Here is a 24,232-nt window from a genome sequence, read left to right as displayed (position 1 = left end):
TGCCTATGGGATGTGTTCATGCAATAGTTTTTTCTTAATTTGACAGTGAATAGTCAACTTGAAATGAAGTACTAATCCCAAACGAATAAGCCATTTATGATTGTCTTTATTTTATCTCCAATGTGCTCTCTGATTTGTATCTGTTATCCTTGAGCTGGTTTATTTGACATTTGGTAATGCGTATGGAGCTATAGTGTCCCTGGTGAATGCTTCAGAGAGGATTAACGTGCGAGTTGTATGTACCTTGAGTGCTGTTCCTTTTTCACTGAGTGTGCCCAGCTTAGGTCAGAGGGAAAGGAGGAGGATGGTGGTGCTTTGTTACCTCCTCATCCCGATCATTTCAGCAGTGCTTTGGCACACCTTCCAATTGCTTCTGGATTAATCTGTCTTTCCCATTGCATTAAGAAGAAAAAGTTAATTATACATGCACTTCCCTGACTTGAGCAAAACTGTGAGCTAAAGGTCAAGTCAAAATTCTGAAATTATGGTTGGCAAATTGATACCGATTTCCTTATAAATTGAATATTCATGACCTGGAAATAGTGACACAATAAAGACAAATAAATAAAACATTCTGTTTTGTTTTTATTTAAATGCTGAATACAACTTCATTTAAATATGTCAGATGAGGAGCTGTCTCTTTCTTTTGGTGTGCCTTGGGTGGTGTGCTTGAAGCAAGATTTGCTGTGAATTGCTCAAACTCATGACCATAAGTAAAAGTCTACTTTTGGCTATATAGAATGTCATGCCTGGGTGGATCATTCAGGTTTTTTGTATGTGATGAAGTGGACTGATTGAAACTCACAGGTACTTCTGGCTTTACTTTTGTGCCTTAGTTCCTCATCTGTTAAGTGGGATGGAGCAGCTCATTTTTCACAGAAGTGTTTTAGCGTCATATTATTTCTTATTCAATGAGAGGCACATAATACTAGGAGCAATTACTTTCACTTTGAATAGCAGGTCTTATGGAAGCAACGTGTGGTTACTAAATATAGCCAAAGGTAGAATGCTGGTTAAGGATTCTTAAAAAGAAATACCAAGCCTATCCACTTACTCAGGATTTGGGAGAAAAATAGTATTTAATTGTATGGTTAAACAAGGCACAACAAATATGCACAAAAGACACTTAAATTAAATCATAGCTAATCTTATTTTGTTGTTTTCTTGCTTCAGTGTATAACATCACCCATTCTTAAAATAGGTTAATTAAACATCAGTTCCTCACACATATAACCCACTTCCCCCCTGCCCCAGCCTGGACTGGAGGTGACATTGACAGCTAACTTCAGTTTGAGTTTCCAGTGCTAGAGAGATCACAGAGCTCTGAAATATACTATTATATAATATAAGAAATAATTATATATGTATGTGGCACTTAAAAAACCAAAGTGGTTTACACTTTGCTGCTTTGGAACTGAGGAAGAAGGGCATTTGGGACTTCAAGGGCATTAACAGCTGTAACAAAACATTGCATTATTTTGCCCTGATGTTCTCTAAACAAAGGAAAATATTTTGGTTGCAGTACACTTCTTTCCTTAGTTGACTCTTACGTTTTTTACTAGCATGTATGTGTACATGCTTATATATGTAAACTGATTACTTTAAATGATTTTGTTAAAACACACCTTCTTCCCTTCCAGTTCTGTTCAATCTCTGTTTACGGCATTTAGTAACATGTAAGACTGTAATAAAAGAATACTGTTCCTTTTCACTCCTCTTAACTGTAGTGCTTTCTAGAGTAGTGATGTTTGGTTTGACAGCTGCTTTTAACTTTGATTTCTATTAAGTGTATTAAAGATGTCTTGTAATGCATTCATAAAGGTTGTATCTGGTCAGATCTAAATAAAAGTCCATAAAGCTCTTATTTCCTTGCTGATACTACAGAAAACTGAATTTTAGAATTTGTGTTGTATTTCTTTACAGTTCCTATAACACTAAACAAATGCTGAGAATGCAGTTTGTGACTTCATAAAGCGTATTTTGTGACCTAGTGTTCAACTTCATGTGAAAAATTGACTTGCTTGATTCACTTGTAACTAGTTCCAGGCAGTATCCTGAAAGTGGATATTTAAGGAGGGAAGTGCCTAATGAACAATGGCTTCACAGAATGACGCAAAGTGAATATAAGCAGCATAAGTGTAATCATGTCTTGAAAAAAACCATGTTGCCCCAGTGTAACTTTTTATTTCCTTGATTTCTACTTCTGTATTCCTTACTACTTAGGAAATATGAAGAAGTGTAAGCAGCTCCTTCAGAAAGCTGTGGAGTGCTCTGCTGTTCCACTAGAAATGTTGGAAACTGCTCTACAGAACTTTCATTCACGAAAGAAGCAGTTGCTTTCAGATGAGGAGAAGGAGAACTTTGCAGGTAACTACAATTTCTTAAATTGTTGATAAGAATTTTTGCATGTTGTAACGCTCGACTGAAAAAATAATAATAAAAAAATCTTTCTAGGTATACAAACTCAAAATCTGTTATTGTCTAATAAACAGTTATATTTATCTATATTCTCCATCTTATTCCCTCAATACTTGGTTCCGTCTTTGATGCAATGACTTTAGTTTGCGGGAGCCATAGGATGGTAGACTTTAATTCTGACTCATTAGGTATTTTTACTTTGTAATTGAGACTCCCGGCTGAAAGTGTGAAGTAAGAGCTACTGGTGGTAAAGAAGAATTAGAACCGAAACATACAGAGTAAGCTCTACAGATAGATACACCTCCAAAGTAAGCTATCTGCTTGTGACACTTAGGTGCCAGAACTTTACCAGCATCTTTCAGTGAAGTCAAATCTAAGAAAGAGAATCCCTTTAAAGTTTATATTTATTTTACAAATGGACAAACCCCACGCATTTATCAGTACAAAATTCAAGTGCTTGCCTATATAGCGAAATATAACTGATACTGGTTGCTGGCTGTAATTTCAATAAGAGAACAGTTACCTGGAAGTTTTCAAGAGATATAAAGTTGTTTGGAGTGGAAAACATGGTTTGACTCAAATATTGAAGCGCATGTAACTAACTCTTGCAAGAGTGGTATCTAAAGCTTCCATGTTTTTGCTTTGTGTAAGGACAGAATTAGTGCAAAATAGACCTGACTTCATTTCCTTAGGAATATTTCTTCAGGAACACTATTTGAGATTTGGCTGGCTCCCATTGAATCAACCTGGGTGTGAAACAGTAGTTGGGCAAGGAGCAAAAATGTCTGGCGACACTTGCAATAATAATCAGTTATTGTATTAATTTTTTAGTAAAACTTATTTTTGGCCCTATTCTGTTTACCATTAATTGCATATAGACATCATTAGTGCCATAACTGATGTATGTGCCACAGAAGTTCATGGATTGTACAACTTCTGTCTGATATTACTGGCTCTACTTGCTGCAAAGCTAAGGGAATACCTATGAAAGAATACGTGTCAAAAGCCTGTTTGCCAGTTGGGAAGCAGTGAACTTTGGAGGAAGATTTTTTTTATTTAAATGAACTTGTAACATTAAGTATTTGAAAATTGGCAAGTTTTGCTTCATCTATTTAAAGATAAATTTTAAAAGGCAAATAACATTAGACTTGAAACATCTCAAACTCAGGGATGTACGTGGCCTAAATGATTGAACTTGGCTTTAAGTGAATTTGTATGGTGTTTCTGGAGCAATACAGAAACTATTTTATCTGTTTTATTTTATAGGCATTTAAGTCCTGTCTGTTTCATATTTCCATTTTAAAAGACTTTGAAATACTTATATTTGAAAACAGGAATACTGTCTATGTAAATGCATTTCTTCACTACTTCAAAAAATTGTTCAGAAAGCAAGTCTAGAAGCCTTTGGTTTAATTCCTTTTTCCCCTCTTTCATTAATGCACAGCAATCTAAAGTATTTGACATGCCAGGTGCAATCAAGAGTTTAATTGGGGGAAAAATATAATTTAGTACTCAAACTGTAAGGCATGAGTAGTATGAGAGGCAGATAGGCTGTCTCAGACTGTGAAGAAATAAAGTATGGTAGATCACTAGTTGAATGTGAGACTCCAGCAGTAAGACTGGGCAATAAGTATTTAAATGATGGAAAAAAGAAATGTGTGGGATGTGTGTGAGGCTTATAATGATGGTACTGGATTGGTAAACTGCTAATTTGAAATTATATTCAGTGTTATATTAAACAAAAACTTTGAACTACATTATACGTCGAGCCACTTCTCTGTTTAATACATTGAACTGAGTAGTTTGGTCTATTCACGTAAGTCATTTATTAAAAAAACATAGACTAGAAATAGGTAATACTGTGGTGTTCTTCATCTGACAGAAGCCTGTCTTCTGCTGGCTGAAGGGAGCATGGGAGGATTCAAAATAAAAATCAAATTAATTTTAATGAACTGATCCAGGATTTTAAAATGTTCAGAAAAATTGGAATATAAAAAAAGTCCTTTAACTGTGATTCATGGGAGGCTGTGGCTAGCCATGAGTTCTTCTGTTTATTGGTTAATGGAATAATTTCCTGTATTGATGGGAAAACAGTTGTCTGTTTGTAAGTTGTCAATCTTAGTTGTCTTTGGCTTTTTTAAAATGCTTGTTGTGGTGTCTGTCTCTAAAAAAAAAAAAAAATCTTACATAATGGAAGAGACCTGTCTATCTAAATAATCAGGTAATAATTTCATTTTTTAAAAGGGTTTGTCAGGAAAATAACTGAAGTTAACAGTTTAGTGTATATCTGAAGGCTCTTAAAAGAGCTTGTACTCCTTAATGTTCCCTAAATGAAGAATTAAACTACCGTTTTTATATAACAACTCGTGAACACATGTTCATGGACAGTTACTAACGTGTCAATGTGTCTGCATTATTGTATTCTGACTTCTTGTTTATCTGAGAAATAACCTTCTCTTATTCACCGCCAGGCAAAAAAGGTTTGGTTGATGACCATGTTGTTCTGAGCTGCTTATTTCCAGCTTTTGAAGTTCTAGAACAACTCTTCAAATCACTTGATTTCTGGTTTTGCTTACTGTAAAGCACATCTGAAATATATGCTTTATTTTCACAAGGTGCAATAATACCATGACTAGGAGTTGAATTGACGTTTCATTTTAAGATTAATGTGTAACTTCATATAACTTTTGCCAGATCTTCAGTGACAGAGCAAGATTCTGTATGGGACTGAGATGGGGCAAGGGAATGAGCTGTTTGCTGTTGCCTGCCTTGATCTTCTCTGACCTGGCAGTAGAGCACAGCTTACAAGAGCATACTCAAAATTTTCACTCTGTGAAATGAACTGGTTTAATTTCACCCAACTAATTGCTTAGACTAATTCAGCTGAGTTTCTAATTCAGCTGAATTTAACTGATATGAATTAGGGATTACCCTCATAAGTGCTGTGTTGGCAGGTCAGTGAAGTGGAAGGATCACTAAAAGGGCTTTGGTAACAACTCACTGGGCTAGTAAGTTCTTCAACTGGTTAGTAGAGTTGGCTCTAAGAGGGAATGTGCTCCTGGCCTATGTCAGGAGGTTTGGAGGTGATTTTGAAGTTTCTTTCAGCCTTAGGATATGTTAGCATGAAAAGCATGTTCAGTAACTGGAATTGGGAAGCTTCTTGGAGTTTTAATGAGTAAAACTGCAGTTAAAGTACCTCTCCTTTTAAGAGGGCGAAGGAGAATCTGCTTAAGGTTGGCAGTTCTGATTCCTGTCTTCTACCTCTGGCACAGTAGGTAGTTCTAGAGATTTAGTATGCAGCCTTCTAGAGATTGTACTGAGAACCCTGAAGGAGAAGATCTGCCTGTGAAAGATTTACCTATTTATTTTGTGAATGCTGCTTTTCATAACTTCCAGTAGAATTGAAAAGGCTGCATGCTTTTGCAATTGCAGGCACCTGTTAAATGCTTTCAATCCAGGTGGATCTACAGAAACACAACTGAAGTAGCACAAAAATTTTGTATCAAAATTAAATACCACATAAATGAAGTCAGAGACCAAAAGCTAGTGCTCCACAGGAAAACAGGACAGGTCAGGGATATTATCAATATCTTGGGTCTCTGCAGTAGCAGGGAGCTTGTCAGGATCATCTAGACAGTTGTACCTTTGATACGCTACCTCTCAAACAAGATGAGTTTTGATGCTTAATTTAGGATTTATTATAGTTATTCAGGCATGGGTGTCCTCATCACATGAGCTGAAAAATAACTGAAATGAACAGAGAAAGAATCCAAATGTAAGAGGCTTTAAATCTCGTGAGGAGTCCTTGTGGAGCAAGCTTCAGAAGCAGCCTTTGGATGATGCTGGTTTGGAGTGGAGTTGTAATCTCAGAATGTAGATTTGGAAAATCTGCTTGCTCTGAAAGAGTGGGTTTCTTCTTCACTCCTGCAATATACTATTTAAACCAATGTTTTTGATGCTTGTATTCTTCATGCTGCATGTAGGATGAGGTGAGTGAGGTTTTTGAATTAAAAGTTTAATTGCTTGGATAGTCTTTGGACATCTTGAATCTCCCTTTTTTGTGCTTAGATATAGTTTACAACTCTAACTGTATAGAAAACAAGTGGCTAATATATTTAACAATTGTTACAGGAAATTTTGTGCTTATCCTGGAAAGCTGCTTGTGGTTGCGAGTGTGTTAGGGTTTTTTCTTCTGAATTATATCTTTTATAATTACATAAAATGTCTGTCTAGATCAATAGGAAATACTGATATACGTCAGTTTGTATGTATGTAATGCAAATGTATGCATTTTTAAATTGCACTTATTATAAAAGAACACTTTCTTTTGAAATAACTACAATCTGCTGTATTATCCAAATAATTCTAACTCATTTACAGTATCAAGTACACAAGAGCTTGGACTTCAGAGCATAATTGGAAACTACAGAAGCATAAAAAAGAATGAATCTGGTGAAAATTCCACTGTTACCAAACATTTGTTTGGGTAATGGCTTGATTTCTTTCTTAATTTCTTAAAACACCATTTAAACAAAAACTGCACATACACACTACATTTCTTTTTTTTCTTTGCCTTCAGGGAGGAGAAATCCCAGGAATTTGATGCCCTCTTAAATTGCCACAATCCATTAAGACCACTAAACAAACCTAACCAGGTATAAAAATGTAACATTTTGCTTCAAAACTTAAACTTTTCATTCTGCGTTCCACATCTGATAACTTTCAATTTACTCTTAGGCCTGCCCCTTTGGGAGGGTTCCTGTTAAACTAGTAGCTGATGATGATGATGATGACGTGAAGACAACGGATGTTCCTCTTGCAGCTAGTGTTATGAGGAGGTATGGTTATTGGGTTTACTACAGCACAACAGATCTTAATTCTCTTTTTCAATAGAATGTTTTTGTTGGATAGTGGAAATATCAGTTAAGAATATTAAAATGAATCTAAAGATTATCGACAGATAGTCATTATAACTGCACTAGGTATTGCAATAACCCACTTCCTATCTTATTACTCAGATTCTTTGTATGAGAGCATGCAAAGATCAGTTTCTTGTTCTGGCTAATTGGTGGGCTCAAAAGGAAGGGAGACAAAGGCAAAAATAAATTTTGTTCAAAATAACTTTACACTTGTGTATTCCAGTTCCTAAAATTAGATACAAGGCAGTCTTGTAAGTTCCCAAAAAACTTTAAAATCCTCATTTTTAACATAATCCATTTGATAATGATTATATTAAGAAAGGGGTTATGCTCATTTTATTGTAAATGATTGTTCAGCATTGGAAGAAAATAGCACTTTGCTACATGTTACTTGACTGTAGCAAAGCTTGAAAGTAAATACAGGAGAAAAAGCTTCTCCCCCAAGTTAAGTTTGTTATACTTTTTTATTGCTGTGTAATTAAATTCATGTAGAAATGGGAACTTTGGGGAGAAATATGTAACCAAAGAGTAATAAATGCACCCTTAACCTCTCAGAAGTTAGCTAAAGCCCAATATTCTGAATCTGTGAAAGCAGTGAGATATAAGGTATTTCACATAACAATACTGTTCTGTAAGTATTTCAAAATTGACTTTGGAACACACTAGTAGGGTTTAGGATCCTAGATGTAGCTTATTACTCTTTTCTGTGGAAGGCAATCAATTATGCCATCTGTCATAGGATAATGATGGCATTGTTACAGACTTTTTTGGTATTGTTTCTCACTTGACCGTCAGAGTGGACCTGCTTTTCTGTGTATTTGAAACTTGTAGCCAAAAGGCTTCACACAACTGCCTTTTCATGTGCATCATAAAAGGCAATCATGACATTATATGTTGGCATGTGATGTAATTAATAATGTTATTTCAATAGGCAAATATCTGGTTCCAAATGTACAGCTTTCATTACACCTCTTCCACCATCAGAACCAAAATCTAGTGGGGGTGATTCATACGACCTGGGAGACTTGCAGGTAACTTAAATTTTTTGCAATAGATGTAAGGAACTCTACCTGGCTGTCCTATGATATTAGAAAGGAAAATAATAAACATTTTTTCAGTTTAAGAAAGAGATAATGTAGAATATTCATGTGTGCTAAGTAATCAGTTGTGAATAGAAATATTCATTGTGGCTTTTAAATTTTAAAACTGTTATGCATAATCAGGTGTTAAGAAAGAGCTTTCTCTGGACAATACATCTGATGGGAGAAATGGGGGGGGGTGTTAAAAATCTGTCATGACTTATAAAGAGGGGATAATCAGATTTCATCTTGACTACAGGAGCTCTTTTAGCTGTAGTCATGAGTTCTATCATGGGAAGTACTCTATTCAATGAAGTCCATTTAATTGAGTTCACGAAGTGCTCTATGGAGCTGTAAATTATGGCTTTTGATAGATTAATTTTGAGCTGTGCCTTGGATTATCGTGTCCTGTGTTGCTGTCCCCAGAAAGAAAATTCAAGAATAGAAAGCATTTAGGTCTTTGTTACAGAAACTGTATGATGGAAATTCAGGTTGTTGATGGATTTAAAAAATATCAGTAATGCTTGTCTGTGTGCCCTGCACTGTTTTCATATGCATATTTGCTTTGTGGTGTGTCAGTCATTAATTATCATAAGGAAATGTCTTTCAGACACTATGCTTGGGCTCTCTCCTTTGATTCTTTTTAAGATGCTTTTTATTTTCTTTAGTTGCAGGTGTCAGATGAGAACAGCATAGAAACAGCTACCAATTCAACTGTAACTCTCAAACCCAAAATGAATACAAGTTTTGTGATTAAAAGAGAAGGTAACTATTAATATGTGATATTTCAGTAGTTTGAATAAGAATAACCATTGAAAATTTGCTGTTCTATATTTTAAAGAAAATGCATTGCTAAATAAAATGTTCTTCAAAAAGTGAAAAAATTCTTCTGCTTGGAATAGAGGAGGATTTAATTAAAATCTGTCTTTTGAATGGCACCTGTGAAAGTAGTAAAAAAAAAAAACCAAAAACAATAAAACCAACAAACAAAAACTCTTTAAAAAAAAAAAAAACCAAACACCCCAAAACCCCTAAAATTCCCTACTGCAACATTGTCAAAAAGTGTAGAGTGCTGGGCTTGAAGTAAAATGCCAATGTATAGTGCTAATTCATTGTGTCTTTATGTTAGGTGGATTGTAAGAGCTAAATAGGCATTGAAACAGCAACAGTGCAAGGTTTCAGATTAAGACTTGCCAGCTTGAGTGTAGCAAAATGTTGCTGGCATATCAGATAAGTGCTAGTTTATACCAAAACAAAAAAGTGAATGTTGGCTGAGAGAAATTCAAACTAAGGATTATAATGTTCTTGAGAGGTAGTCTGTTGAGATTTTCTTGAGAGCAAACAGTAGTTTGATTTTTCCGGTGATTTTCCTTGTATATGCCCCTAGTTTACCATATAGGCGCCACAGCTCTGTTTTCTTTTGTTGACATTTAATGTGAGATTGTTTTGGCTGAAGTAAGCTTAAAAAGCTGAGACCGTGACACTGTCTTTCACTTGAAAAAAAAGTGCAAAGCTCCTGCAATTCTCTCTGAGTGCAGAACACCCGCATCATCTCTTGCTGTCAGCATTTTCTATCCTGTTTACCCATTGTGCATGAAACTCTAGGTGGCTTTTTCTGTTGTTTATGTATTAGAGAATATTTGTCATATTAGGATTGTTCACATATCTTAATTATTTGCTTCTGTTTTGATCAGGCTTCTCTTGTCTTTTGTTTTCATCTGTTAAGTGTCCGTTGTCTTTGATCAGCTTCACTGCTGAACTTGGACACAACTTGGATGTAGAGCAAGTAAAATTTAGAAGGTTACTAATGACTTAGCACCAACACCATGGAATATGGGATACATGTACTAATCTTTTACAGTTACTTGACGCTTCTAGATTTCTGATGAAACACAGTTCCCTAGATGGCTTTCTGATTTATGTTCCTACTGAAGAAGTTAGGTGAATATGTCTAATAATGATGCAAGGGTCGGATTTAGGATTATACACGTATCTACTTATTGTTGGAAAGAAAATGATTTAATTTGAAAAATCGTGATTTTTTTTTTTAACTTCAGTGTCTCCCCAACCGCCCACCAAAACCTTTCCCACTGACTTGTGTTGGGAACGGTTTGGATTTCAGGTAATACTTTCCCTGTTAGTGCTTCATGCAGCCTTCCAGACGAGGTGGTGGTTGTCGCACCTCAGTCCTTTGGTAGCTCAATTGTGCTCAACTTCCGCTTAGTGTGGCATATTGCTTTCTAGTCATTTGAAAAGAAAACTGAACGAGCACTTGAAGGAATGCTCTTAGGCTGTGCTATTTGCAGCCTGCCCTGCAAATCTGCCAATTCACTGTCTTATTACCTCTGCAAAAGGAACCACGAGATGGAGCATGCCTTGTCCCTTTATGCCTCTGGCTTCAGTCATTACATTGGGTTATAGGTTGCCTGTTGTCACAGACAACAGACTTCCAATTTGAAGTATTGCAATAAGCTTATCTTAAATGTTTTATAAACCTGCTTAGTGTCCCAGGATGTTGTAGTACAAATGATGAATATGATCTTGTTCTGTGTGTTGGTGAAGGAAACAGTTGTGTCTCTCTTACTGTTACAGTAGTATCCTAACACTTTGAAGAAAGTTGTCAATGTTATTACACTGAACTGAATATGAATCCTGAATGCCTTTTAATGCCTGATTCTAGTAGGTCAACTGTGTTTGTTTATTCTGATATAGAAAATGAGGCAAAATTATTCTAGAAACTGTGGGGAAAAATGTCAGAAACTGTGGAGTGGAAACTCAGTGGAGTGTCAGAAACAGTACTAACTATCAAGTCTTTTTAATAATCTGGTTTTGTTGTGTTTTGTTTTTTTTAGAAAATAAAGTCCAGCATCAGGAGCTGAAGATAGCAGAGCCAAGGAGTCTGGAAAGTCAACAGCAACAATTTAGTTCTGGTGAAAGCTATAGGAAGCAGTTGGAACAGATTAAACTAAACTATGTTAATGCTAGAAAAAAATGGCCGGTTCAAGATGTGACACAGAAAAGCTGCTCCAGAGAGGTAAAATAACAGGAATATGTAGTGGTTTTCTAGCTGCAGCAGCTTTCACATGTTGAAAAAGTGATCTCTGTGTTTGTAATTGTGTCTCTCTGTGTGGAATAATATCTTGTTTTGCCCTCTGTAGGGAAAACAATCGAGCCTTGAACAATCTGGTCCTCCTGTTTCAAAAGGATTATCACCACCAGATGCTGTTTCTAAGAGAAGTGATCCATCACATGTTTGTGGAACACCAAGCACCACCTGTAATGATTATATGGACTGGTGAGCCACTTTGAGTTGAACACTCATGAATGGTAGTCGATGTCTGGAAAAACTTTAGCAGCTTTTAACAGGGTTTCTTAAGCTTTTCTGTTCAGATAGCACACAAGATTTCTGAGTGCTTCCAACTCTTGATGTCAAGAGCCTGACTTTAAGATTCAGATTTCATTTAGGGACCTCTGTCTTCCCTGGAAGTTTTTCAGCATTTGGAAATACACCATCAAATCCATAAGTCCTTATTAGAGCATTTACCTGTTTCTCTGATTCCTGCTGCATGACGCTTTCTTTTGTATGCCTTGTGTTTTTTGTGGCTGAAAAGCTTTTTAGATTGATAACTATATATCAGCCTGGTTCCTGTGATGCAAGTATCTGTGGTTTAAAAAAAAAAAAAGGTGTAAGGAATCTAGAGGCTTGCAGAATAGAGCACTCAAGTTGGGAAATGTTAGCATTTGTTTATCCATGCAATCTTAAATCGGGCATAAACATATATTGATAATCTTTCTGATCATGTGATTACTTACTATTTTCATAAGTCTCTATGATGAATTATATAGGTCAAGGATATATGATGAGTAAGCACTGTTCCTGTTGGTAGGATCTCTGTCTCCGTAGCTGTAGAATTTAGAATATATGTAGTGCATGAAGCACATCATCTCATGATGGAACTTGATAAAAATAGTCCTTGAATAGTAGTCCTGTTCTTGCTTCCTTCAAACTCTTTTAAAAATTAAATGCTCATTACACACAGTATGTATGGCACGTGATAAATACACAGAATTGTGGAGTGCTTTTGTGTTCAGTGACAACCATGATTTTTGACTTGTTCTGTTTACTTCAGACTTTTGTCATTTTATTCCCTAAAAAAAAGTCCTAGGGATATAAATTTTTCCAGTTCTGACCTTTGCATCAGTTTCTATAAATACTGTGGAAAAGTAGTATATTTGGTGATAGAACTAAATATATCGTAGACATATCAAGGGAACAAATCAAAAAACATAAAGAATTTCTTGCAGTCTTTAGTCTTTTTAAATACATGATCTTTCTGCTCACGTACAGCATAGCTAAAGCTCTCAAAAACCCCTCTCATAATTGCCTTGGAGCTATTTGCCCCAGTATGCTCACTTAAAAAAAAAAAAGTCGTGTCTCTTCATCTAAAAAGATTTTGAATATAGAACAATAAGGTGAAAAAAACTTAACTATGGCTATCTTGCTGTCTTTTGGCCAGCTCTTCTAGTTACATGGTTCTTTCATTTTCCAGTTTGTGGGGAGTGCCAGCTAGTATCTGAAGATGGGGATTTCTTTAGTTACTATTTTTAAGAAATAATTCCTAAGCATGTTACAGTTGAAGTGTACTCTAAAAGACTTCTAAACCAAGAAGTGGAACTGGTCTTGATGCTAATTATTGAATGTAGCAGAGGCTTTTGCTAGTCAATAGGGTTTAACTTTAAAGAAGCAATGAAGATTTGAACTTTGTTAGAATAATCTTAAAAACAAAAAAACCCCAAAACAACTAAATGCAGATATTGTTCATAATTTCCTTTAGTTTCAGAACACCAGTTGTAAAGAACAACTTTCTACCAGGATGTCAAATTTCTACTCCCTACAGCCAGCTCCCATATTTCCTACCACATACTCCAGCAACTCCATTTCAAAATCAAGTTGGCTTGCAGGTAACGACTTCAGGCTATCTTCTGCCATTTTTAAGTACATATTTTCATTGGACGTTAGTTTAGGTTAAATATATGCGTATATGTTTTTTTTAATCTAAAGTTGCTATTCATCTTTTTGGATGGGTAATGGAAAGTAGTCCGCATTGCTTATTCTCAAAATAACTGCTGCTTCATATGTATGTCTGAATTTAGGTAAAATAAGTCAGCTCTTGAAAAATCAGTTCAGTTGTGTCACAATCCTGAAGCCTTTATCTCTGACATGTAAGCCTTTTCAGATCCTACTTCATAACAGAAGGAAGAACTAGAGTCACTGTTTTTGTTCTGTTATATTTTTATAGTGGTACTATCCACTAGAGTGGTGTACCCATAAAGAGAAGCAGCGTAAAACCGTAAGAGTCTGAGGGAGGTAAGAGAATGAAGAATTACACTTCTCCATTTTGTTAGACTTCACAAATTTTGATGCATTTGTGGTGACCTGAAATCACGTAAAAATGGATTACCTTAGATGGGTTGCACATTTAAGTAGGAGTCTTCACAACTGTAGACAGAATTGCAGGCTAGTTTAAAGCTTCCTACCAGATGATTAATATTTAACACTTGTGGCTGTTCTGCAGCTTAGCATAGCAGGTATGGGTGATACAGGCAGTTTCAGCTTCACAGCACTGAAGTCTGCTAGCTAGTAGTTGGCTTCAAATAAAATAGTAGGGGAGTTGAGTACGACTCTTAGTTGCATCCTGTGACTGAAAGTCTTGTAGACTATCACATTTCCAACAGCTGTAAAGAGGGAGGTGTCTCTAAGGATCTGAGAAGCCTTATTAAAAAACACCGTTTTCTTGATTTCCAGTGTGAAGAGCATGGGTATCTTTTATGAGTTCAGTGATGTTATGTGCCAAGTGATGATCATTATACAAATACTCTTGCTATGGGGATCTTTAGCTTTCCAGACAAACATGTTCACAGTTTAGCTTTACAGTTCATCTTGTTCAGAAAGACAACTTTAAAGCATATTAACCTAATAAAAAGCTAAGTTCTACCAAGTTCTGCTGCATGTATAGCAATATTGGTTTTTGTCTTAACTTTTTCTGTATATTCGCAGGTTCCAGCTTCTATCCCTTCACATGAATGTCTTGCTATCAAAGGAAGAGTTTATACAATATTAAAGCAAATAGGTAGTGGAGGCTCAAGTAAGGTAAAATGCTCTTTTATTATTTTAGGCAGTTGCTCATTTACACAGTAGTAGTTGTATTGTAAACATAGATGATGTCATCTAATAAGGACTGCCTAGTACTAACATTTACAAAATGTTTGAGTGACCCAGAGAATCTAGGAATCTGTTGTTTTAAAGCTATGCTTAGACTTTACCCCTCATGGATGCAGAAGAAACATAGTGGACAGATTAGATTTGGTACAATGCTGTCTCACCTGAGTCTTCAGATGGCCTGCAATAATAACTGAATTAATGTATTATTATGAAAATGATGCTTCAATTATAACAGGATGTTAAATACAGTACTGTTCATTTTAGTGGAGAAACAAAGTAAAACCAGCAGATTGATAAAGGGGGGGTGCTGAAGTAAAGAATAAACAGTGAACAGAAACTCTGAACGGATGTGGTCAGAACACTGACAGGAGCTATGGAAATAGGAAAAAGTGATTACCCAACATCTAAAAATCTCACTTAAATCAGTAAACAAAGGTTGGAGCCCATTTTGTTTTGCTTTCTGCGTGAAGGCCTGAAAGTAGATTGTGTATGCTCTTGAAGATAATTTCTGTTGTGGAGTGAGTATTAAAATTCCTAATAAAATCAGCTCTTCTGTTATAGGAGATATGCTGCAGTATTACTGTAACATGGGAGGCCATTGTTTAGGGCAGTGTGATTATGTTGAGAAATGCATGGCTGGTAAGGTTGATTGAAAGTTCCTGAAGTGAACAGGCCATCCCTTGCTACTTCTGTAACTTTTGTGAGAAGTGGAATGTAAGCATGACTGAAGTGATGACTGAGCTGCTTTCTATAAGGAAATTTGGGGTCATAGGAGCTTGGGAAACAGTTTCGGCAAAATCTCTTGTTCAGAAGATAAAGAATTACAACAGAAACAACATAGGCAGTTTTGTGTGACTTTAGATTTCTCCTCTGCTTTCTTCTGTCTCCCATACCTCTGCTTCGCCTGTGTGCTTCTGTCTGAAGACTGTATAGTAGTCACAGGGACAGTCTACAAATTTCTGTAAGGGAACTCTTAATACATGCATGCATTGGTTAATCCTTAGTAACAGCCTCTGTAGTACTTAGTCTGCAGCACTTGGAAAGTGGAATGGTTACTTTTGGGTAATCTGAGGCATATGGTGAAATATAAATTGGATACTTAAATGATAGCATTTCTATTTATAACTCTTTTTTTTTTTCCCCAAAGTATCCTTTTGACTTGCCAAAAATTGCCTGGAAATCTTAGTTAGAGATAGTTTTAGAAATATCTCTAATCTTGTCCTTGAGTTCAGTCCACTAAATCCTTTGGTGTTTTGTTTTAAATGCATGGATTTTCCCAAACTGGCTTTAAGGGCCTGAGATGGTACTAAGATTGATGTTGTTTTATAGCTTTTCAATTTTTTAAATTAAAAATATTTGATAGCTGTCATTTCATAAGAAAAGCTTCCTCTGTTGGCAGCATGCAATTGTAGAATGAGGTGGGATGGAAGGGGCCTCTGCATGTCGCTCGATCCAATGGTTGGCTTAAAGCAAGGCCGAAATAGAGCAGGCCGCTCGTGGTCTTTTGTGGTTGAGTTTTGAGTATCACTAAGGATGGAGATGTCACATCCTCTCTGGACAACCCGTTCCCCTGTTTGACTAGATGATGGTGAAATAAATTTCCTGATATCTAATTGGCATTTTCCTTGTTGTTAGTTATACCTGTTGGCCCTCGTACTTTGATGGTTCAAGAGCAGTCTCTCTTTCATACCTTCCCTTTAAATAGCTGAAGATAGCAATAAGATTCCCTGTAGCCTTTTCATCTTAAGACTGAATGGACTCTGCTCTCAGCCTCTTATGTGCCATGTAGTCTAACCTCCAAATCATCTTGGTGTGATACAATGGATGCGTAGTGGCAGGTCAAACCCTTATCTCTGTCGGAGGTGTTATTTTGCATTCTTTATCTCAGGAACCCTTCAAGACTTATGATTGAATATACCTAGTGAAATATAATGTGGTACCGAGATGGTTTCTCAGAGGGTGGTTTCCGTTGTATTTGGTGGCTTCTTTCTTAATTTTTCTTCATGCTGACTTGTATGAACTTCTTTGTAAATTTATTGTTGCTTCTTTTGAAAAGGTACACTTTTGCTTTGAAATTCTTGCTGTGGTGAGATGAAGGACGATAGTAAATCAGAACTAGGATTGAATGAAGTTATTTACTGATACTGTTTTGCAGGTGTTTCAAGTACTGAATGAAAAGAAGCAGCTCTATGCTGTCAAATATGTGAATCTAGAGGAAGCTGATCAACAGACTGTTGAGAGCTATAAGAATGAAATTGCTCATTTGAGTAAACTGCAGCAACATAGTGATAAGATCATCCGTCTTTATGGCTAGTGAGTAAACACTAATTTTATTAAACCAGTATCTTTTTATATAAAGAAGTTGCCTTAAATTTTAACGCAATTATATTCATTTTTTAGTGAAATTACTGATCATCATATCTACATGGTAATGGAGTGTGGAAATATCGATCTCAATAGCTGGCTCAAAAAGAAAAAGCATATTGATCCGTTGGAACGGAAGAGCTATTGGAAAAATATGCTGGAAGCGGTTCACACAATCCATGAATATGGTATACTTAAATAATTCTATGTATTTGTATAGGTTATATGGCAGAGATAATAGAATGTGTTTAAATTTTGGAGGTGATACTGCTCTTAGTTTTGGTGTAAGTCTAGTGATCTTCAAAGATGGGTATTTACTGTATTGTGAGAAAAAATTTCAGTGAAACAAAAGACGAGTAAATCTTGATGCAGAGGTAGACTTTGGTAACTCCAAGTACCACCACTACATAACGCTTTCTATTTCCTCGCAAGAGGCAGAAAACAATCTTTTCTGTATTAGACTACATTGTATATTCCCAGTGCTGCATGTTTCCGTTAGACTCAAATTTCAGTCACTCATCCTCTCCAAAAAAGCTTTGACATTAGTGACAGCTTTTACAGAGCTCTGTCGTCTTTACTTTGACGTAGTGTTTCAGCTTTTTCCTCATAGTTCTTCAGGCCTTCCTTTCATCTTCACCTATGTAATTGAAGCACATGCATCTGTATTCTGTTTGACTGTATAACATAAAGCAGAGCAGATCTGGATCCTTTTTCTATTTAAGAAAGGAAAGTGAAGACCTGTACATACAGCAGAGTGCATCACCTCTTTACAGCACAGGAGCACTAGAATATTCAATAATATAGAAAGACAGCAAAACCTACTAAAACACAGGCTACATACTATGTGATGTGTCCTTGAAAGAAACTATCTTGCAAAATACAAAGACGAATTGGTTGATTTATGACTAATAACCAAAATTCATAATAAATCATGTAAGTAGGGTTTGTGAGAGGTCAGTCATATGTAATCCTCAGTGAACGGTACCTTTGAGATCAGGAAGCAGAAAACATCAGACTAAGCAATATAATTCTTTTATTTTAAGTACCTGCTCAGCTTATTCTTTAAGAGAAAGCTACTGGAGTAGACAAGCCATTGAAATGATCCAGAACAACAGTTCACTATTGCAGTGTGCGCATACAGCTAGAGGGACAGTCCCTAACTGAGATAAATTATGCAGCTCAGGTCTCTTGGAGCTATTTTGGGGTGCCTGCAGATTTGAATAAGTAATAATTTGAACTATAAACTTATGCAAGGTGTAACTTTAAAAAGCAATGGAAACACTTTTATGAAATCTGGAGATAATCACTTGCTTTTGGCCAGGTAAAGCTGATCTGCACCTTCTCTTTGTGCAAGGGTTATGGGAATTGAGTGAAAAAAAACCCCATAGTAGTAACTGGGATTGACTTTAAACTCTATTTCACAGGCATTATTCACAGCGATCTGAAACCAGCAAACTTTCTGATAGTTGATGGAATGTTAAAACTAATTGACTTCGGCATTGCAAACCAAATGCAGCCAGATGTGACAAGCATCATTAAAGATTCTCAGGTGAAATACTTCTGGGAAACTGATGTACACTTTTCTGTAAAGTGCTGTAGTACTTGCTGATTATGTTAATTAATGTAGTAACTTCAACGAATGCTGAAATTTTATGCTGAATGGTTTTATGTGTTTATATAAATATTCCTATATATAAATTTTTACATGTTTTTTATGGAACAGAATAACAATGGCCTTCAGCCTTAATAGAAACAAAATTTCGACATGCCTTTCAGTGCTTTGAGACAAAAATCTAATGTTTTAAAGTGCGTTAAATTAAGTGCATGCTTCATTTTTTTTTATGGCTAGGTTGGCACAATGAATTATATGCCACCTGAAGCAATAAAAGATATGTCTTCCTATGGAGAAAATGGGAAATCTCGATCTAAGGTAACATATGATCTTTTTTTTTCTCCTATTCCCTTCATATTAATAAGAAAGTAATTCAGGCATATATTAAGGCTTAGTTTTCTCAAAATCTTCCATTGAAACTTGAACACAAGGAAATCCATTGTGCCATGATATTGGTGGGCAGAGATTGAAGGCTAAGTTTATTCCTCTCAACTATGTGAAGGATTTTGCAAATGATGTTTAGAAACATGTAACTGCTGGATTAATGAGTAAAACTGAAAGGAAAACAAATGCCCAGGCTTGGGTGTTGGAGGAGCTGATAATAATGATGATGATAACATCTAAACTGATAATAAATGTAAAATATTTTAAAATCCTTTTCTATGGAGCAATAGAAAAGTCTTCCACCAGGATGTCATGGCATTGAACAGCAATATAGAGTACAGTGAAATGAATGCAGCCTTTCACATATCAGAGGCTGTACTGACAACTAATGTTACAAAAGTCTTTTGAGCATCTTAAAGGTCCACCATGCTGTGCATCTCTGACAAGTCCTCCTTTCCACTGAAATCACTCCAGGCTAGAGCTTTCAGGCCTGTTTCTTGGAGGATCTTTCACATAGTAAAGCGAGAGAATCATTCCTCAGTCACTTCTTGGTTGCCTGTTGTGCTGCTTATGCCCTTCTGTTTTAGCTTTCTTCTGCCAAAAATTGTCAGAGCTCTTATGGTACTGCTAGCTGCTGCACAGCTACATTTTAGCATTCTGCATGAATAAACCTGGCGTAGAAATCTTTTTTTGAAAGCAAGAAAGTTTGTTCTGGTATAAACCATGGTTAGTTTTCTTGCTTAAACAACCAGATATGATGATGCTTGTGTCATTGTCATATTTTTTAATTCTTTTAAGTGAGAGGCAGGTATTGCAAGAAATGAGTGATACCAAATAAGGCCTTTTAAAAGGTGATAGAATGAAGTCTAGTATTTTAGGGGACACGTGTGTGAGCTCTGTATATACTATTAATTCTTCTATCCTACAGAGTACTGTGTATTGTAGAACTCTCTATGACTCCACCAGGGCAATGGAATGTGAGTGATGAGGAAAATACTGAAGGAAAGCAATTTCACATTGGCAGTCAAACTTCAGTTCAGGGGTGTATAGTTTTGTGGAAAGGTGTTTAAAAAAGTAAATAATATATATTCATATGCACGTGCATATACACACTCAAAGATTGTGACTTTTTAGCAGTTGAATGGAAGTATTACTATGTAGTAAAACACAATCTTGTCTTTCTAAACACACAATAGTGTTTTATAGATGAATTTTGTTTGTTAAGGATGATGCATTTTACCTTTTCTTATGTTTTTAAAAATTGCATGCAAAGTGCAGACTTGCTCTGGAGCTCAGCTCACCTAAGCAAAAATCTAACCATTGTGCCGGGAGTCAGGCTCTCCGTGTGCCTCTTTCCCCAACTCCCTCATCTCCCCCCCTCCCCCAGCTTTATGTGCTTTTCTTAAAGTGCTTCAGCTTCAACAGGAGAAGTGGAAAGTCCTCCAGTAAGGAACAGCCCAGGTGTGGTGGTTGAAATCAGGGTCTGAATCCTTTAAAGCCAGAGGAACTGAACTATGGCTTCCCACTTCATCCACACAGGGGACGTAGCTGTGATGTCTCACTGGTTTCTGGATTGAATTAATTTAGTATGCTTTTACTTGTATTTACTCATAAATCTGAAACTAGGATCCTGCTGTTCAATTTGTTAAGGACTACCTTTATTTTAAGTTAGTTGTTCAAGTAAGCTGATTTTCAGAGATAATTATTGAAAATAGCTTTCTTATGAAATAATGAATAAAGCCCCATCACTGTCTCTGCAAGTAATGGCATGCTGTCTTGGTGATTTTGTGTCATAGTTACTAAGATCTGTTATCAAATGTAAAATAGTTAAGTGAAATGACTGTACAATTATATGATAAGGAAGTGTCCGTTCAGTCAATTTAAGTGTGGAGTAATCCTTTTTTGTTTGTTTTTATATTAGATAAGTCCAAAAAGTGATGTATGGTCATTGGGATGCATTTTGTACTGTATGACATATGGAAGGACTCCATTTCAACATATAACAAATCCAATTAATAAACTGCATGCCATTGTTGATCCCAGTTATGAAATAGAATTTCCAGATATTGCTGAGAAGGATCTTCAAGATGTGCTAAAGGTAATTGTCCCTTAAAATTAATTTTGATTCAAATAATGGCAACTTCTTAAACTGAATGAGTTGTGCTTGAGAAACATTTTTCACAAATAAATGCTCACTGCTACTTGTAGTAACAGCTTTGTTCCAAAAGAAGACTTAATGAAGCTAGAGCTACTTCAAATAGTTTCCAAAATAAAAGTCTGTTTCCAGCTCAGTGGCAAATAAACAAGTAAATACTTATAGCAATGTAGCTTAACTCCTTTGGCTGAACAACCCTAAGTAAATACTGTAGCTTCTGTACTCCTCATCCCTTTCCCTCACCCTGCATATTTGCCTGCTTTTGAAACTGGGCCTCTGCTTTTACTCGAGCCCAAATTGTGTTGCTCAGCAGGTAACAAACTGAAATCCAGAAACACTTATCCCGTTAACTTTCACATCTCAGTGTCATTTTGTGTTAGTTAGAATAAAAGAATATTGCAGGTTCTGGTCTTCACCTCTTCTGACACGATTGATGGAGCAAAACAGGATACCAAACTTTACTCTGAAGATAATTGCTAATGAAGGCGATCAGTTATTGTATTGTGAGTTGAGACTTTCTGAGTGTGTAGTTCTGCAGTAAGAGGTTCTGACATGCATCTACAGGGTCTTCTGAAGATCCTCACTGTTAATTCTTAAGAAAATTCTTAATTTACTTCAAATTAAATTATTTCTTAATTCACTTGCAGCGCTGTTTAGTAAGAAATCCTAAACAAAGAATATCTGTTTCGGAGTTGCTGGTACATCCTTACGTTCAAATTCAAAGTCACTGTCAAACAGGTGTGTTTATTTTAAAATACATTTATATTAAATAGTATTTATAATTCTGTTTAAGAAAACAAAATGCTTTACTTGTATTTGTGCTTTCCACTTGCTGGTGTAACAATTTATTTTGTTTGGGGCTTACGTAAGTTTCAGAAAAGACCTCAGCATTTTAAGTCTTAAACCCCTTACAAACTGCACCGGTAACTTATATGTATATAAATTAACCGCAGGTGTTCCAAATGCAAAAGGAACAACAGAGGAAATGAAACGTATCCTTGGCCAGCTGGTTGGCTTGAATTCTCCCAACTCTATTTCTAGAGCTGCTAGGGTAAGTACGCTTTCTTTTCCATTTTGTATGGTACTACATGTTTGTGGAAACAAAGGTTAGAATGTTTGGCAGTGAAAGCTGAAAAGGATACATATATCAAAGCTTTAACCACAGCTGGAAAAGCATTACACATTGTAGTGCTTTTGTTTGCAAGCATGCAGAATCTTTCCACATCCTTCTGAATGGGAAGGGTTGAAAGGGTGATGGTAATCTTGATTTTTAGCTTTTTCTTTCCGTTCCACCTCCCAGTATATCTGTATTGCTTTACATCCAAATGCCCCACTATCCCAGCATTTTCTCTCTAAAACAGTCTTACTGTGCTGCTTAGCTTTTAAGCTGACCAAAAACTGTAGTAGGACTTCTAATTTAATAACCATCATTATGGAGAAATTATCTAAATCTGTCAAGCATGCAAGCTCTTGGACTGCAACAGTTCTTACTTCCTGGAAGTTGCTGAACTGTTAATGCATTGCTATGTGTAAATTAGTCCCTGTACGTTCAGTTGTTATGATTCCAGCCTGTTGGTTTACTGCCTAAAAGAGAAGCTTGATAACTCTTCACCAACTTGGTTCTTTACACCTGTTTCTTGGAAGAGGTGATGGTGGTCAGATATATAAAATGCAAAGCTGCTTTCATGGGGAGGGAAGCAAATTCAATATGCATAAAGTAAATCTAAAGAAGCTTATTTACACTTACACTGCTAATCATACCTGATTCTTTTTTTAAATATGGGGGTGAACAAGAGATTACCCTTTTGTGATGTGACTATGTGTCCACTGATTATTTTTTTTTCCCATCTCATATAAAGCTTGGTCACCTCTCTCCTTCCATGCCGGTGTTTCCGCATCAGAGACAGTTAACAGAGTAAACTTGATTTTACATCTCAGTAATTACTTTGCTGTCTGCCAACTTGTGAAGCTCTGTACCTTTGCTCGTGCTGCTAAGTCAGAGTATGTGTTTTCTTTCAGGCACTACATTGCGTTACAACTGCTACAACTAAGCTGTCTTAAATGTATCATTACTTTCTGATTTGAGAAAGAAGTTTTAGTGTGGCATTTGGAATATTTCAGTATGTGATGACTTATTAAAGTGGTAATCCCTGTTATAAAGATATTGTTTGAGTCCACGTGTGATATAACTGTTCACCTAAATACTTGTGTTATTAACTTTCAGACTTTATATGAACAGTGCAACAGTGGTAAAAGTCTTGATGTGTCAGCATTTGCAAAACTTGGGAGCCAAAAATCATGGACAACAAAATGATGTACTACTGTTCAGGATGCAACGGAGATATCTGGTCTGTTCAAAAAATATTTTGTGCTGCTAGCTTTTAAAAGGACACTCAGCATAAAGTTCACATTTTTAAATGTTCTCTACGTCTTCCGATAATGCTTGCAGATCACTAAAAAGAATTCAATTTAATGTTTTTCATTGTGGGCTGTTTCCCAGTGCATGCTACTTGGATTGAACAATAAAAATTGTTATTTGGTGGTTATGGTCTTTGTTACTTACAAAGCACTACAGTCTTTGGAATATAAAAACTTGTATGAAAATCTTAAAGCTCTCTTACCTCTCTGAAGCTAAAACAAAAAAGTTCCTAAAATGCCAGTTGGTGCACATGAAAAACATGCAAATATCTCTTGAAATATCTCCTATGACATGAACACAGAATATTATGCAGTTCTGTCCTTTGCCAACAAATACGTCTTGTATCTAGGTTCATCCTAACTAAGGAAATAAGCACTCTGTTTATATATGTGATCAATTACAATACTGGTAAATTAATGTAGATATTGCCCAGGTTTTGAGCTGTTCCTGTGATTAAGTGACATGATGGAAGCATCAGTACAGTTCTGAAGTTGTATGAGTAAAATGGCTTTTGTTCTATTAAAATGCTACTATAAATCCAATATATTCTTCAAATTTCAAAATAATAGAAAACCCATTAAGGTTCATGATGGTCAGAAATCACTAATTTGGGATTTTTAAAAGCATTAATTAAGCAGTCTTTGAAATGCACTGAATGT

General features: G+C 35.9%; 1 protein-coding gene across 1 annotated transcript in view; it reads left to right on the top strand.

The window, feature by feature from the left end:
- Positions 1–23,648, top strand: part of TTK (TTK protein kinase) — a 38,782-nt gene extending 15,134 nt beyond the window's left edge. The window contains exons 6-23 of the mRNA XM_054194494.1: positions 2,224–2,367; positions 6,799–6,904; positions 6,998–7,073; positions 7,156–7,256; positions 8,269–8,368; positions 9,085–9,181; positions 11,269–11,450; positions 11,575–11,711; positions 13,252–13,378; positions 14,475–14,567; positions 16,795–16,952; positions 17,040–17,191; positions 18,428–18,552; positions 18,853–18,933; positions 20,921–21,097; positions 21,802–21,892; positions 22,108–22,205; positions 23,379–23,648. Of these exons, the coding sequence (XP_054050469.1) occupies positions 2,224–2,367; positions 6,799–6,904; positions 6,998–7,073; positions 7,156–7,256; positions 8,269–8,368; positions 9,085–9,181; positions 11,269–11,450; positions 11,575–11,711; positions 13,252–13,378; positions 14,475–14,567; positions 16,795–16,952; positions 17,040–17,191; positions 18,428–18,552; positions 18,853–18,933; positions 20,921–21,097; positions 21,802–21,892; positions 22,108–22,205; positions 23,379–23,468 (2,135 nt within the window). The 3' untranslated portion in view covers positions 23,469–23,648. The remainder of the gene's footprint in view (positions 1–2,223; positions 2,368–6,798; positions 6,905–6,997; positions 7,074–7,155; positions 7,257–8,268; positions 8,369–9,084; positions 9,182–11,268; positions 11,451–11,574; positions 11,712–13,251; positions 13,379–14,474; positions 14,568–16,794; positions 16,953–17,039; positions 17,192–18,427; positions 18,553–18,852; positions 18,934–20,920; positions 21,098–21,801; positions 21,893–22,107; positions 22,206–23,378) is intronic.
- Positions 23,649–24,232: the final 584 nt, after the last annotated feature.

This window comes from Rissa tridactyla, chromosome 3 (assembly GCF_028500815.1).
Source record: "Rissa tridactyla isolate bRisTri1 chromosome 3, bRisTri1.patW.cur.20221130, whole genome shotgun sequence".
Taxonomy (NCBI): domain Eukaryota; kingdom Metazoa; phylum Chordata; class Aves; order Charadriiformes; family Laridae; genus Rissa; species Rissa tridactyla.
The sequence above is the reverse complement of the archived record's forward strand: the minus strand, read 5'-3'. Positions and strand labels throughout refer to the sequence as shown.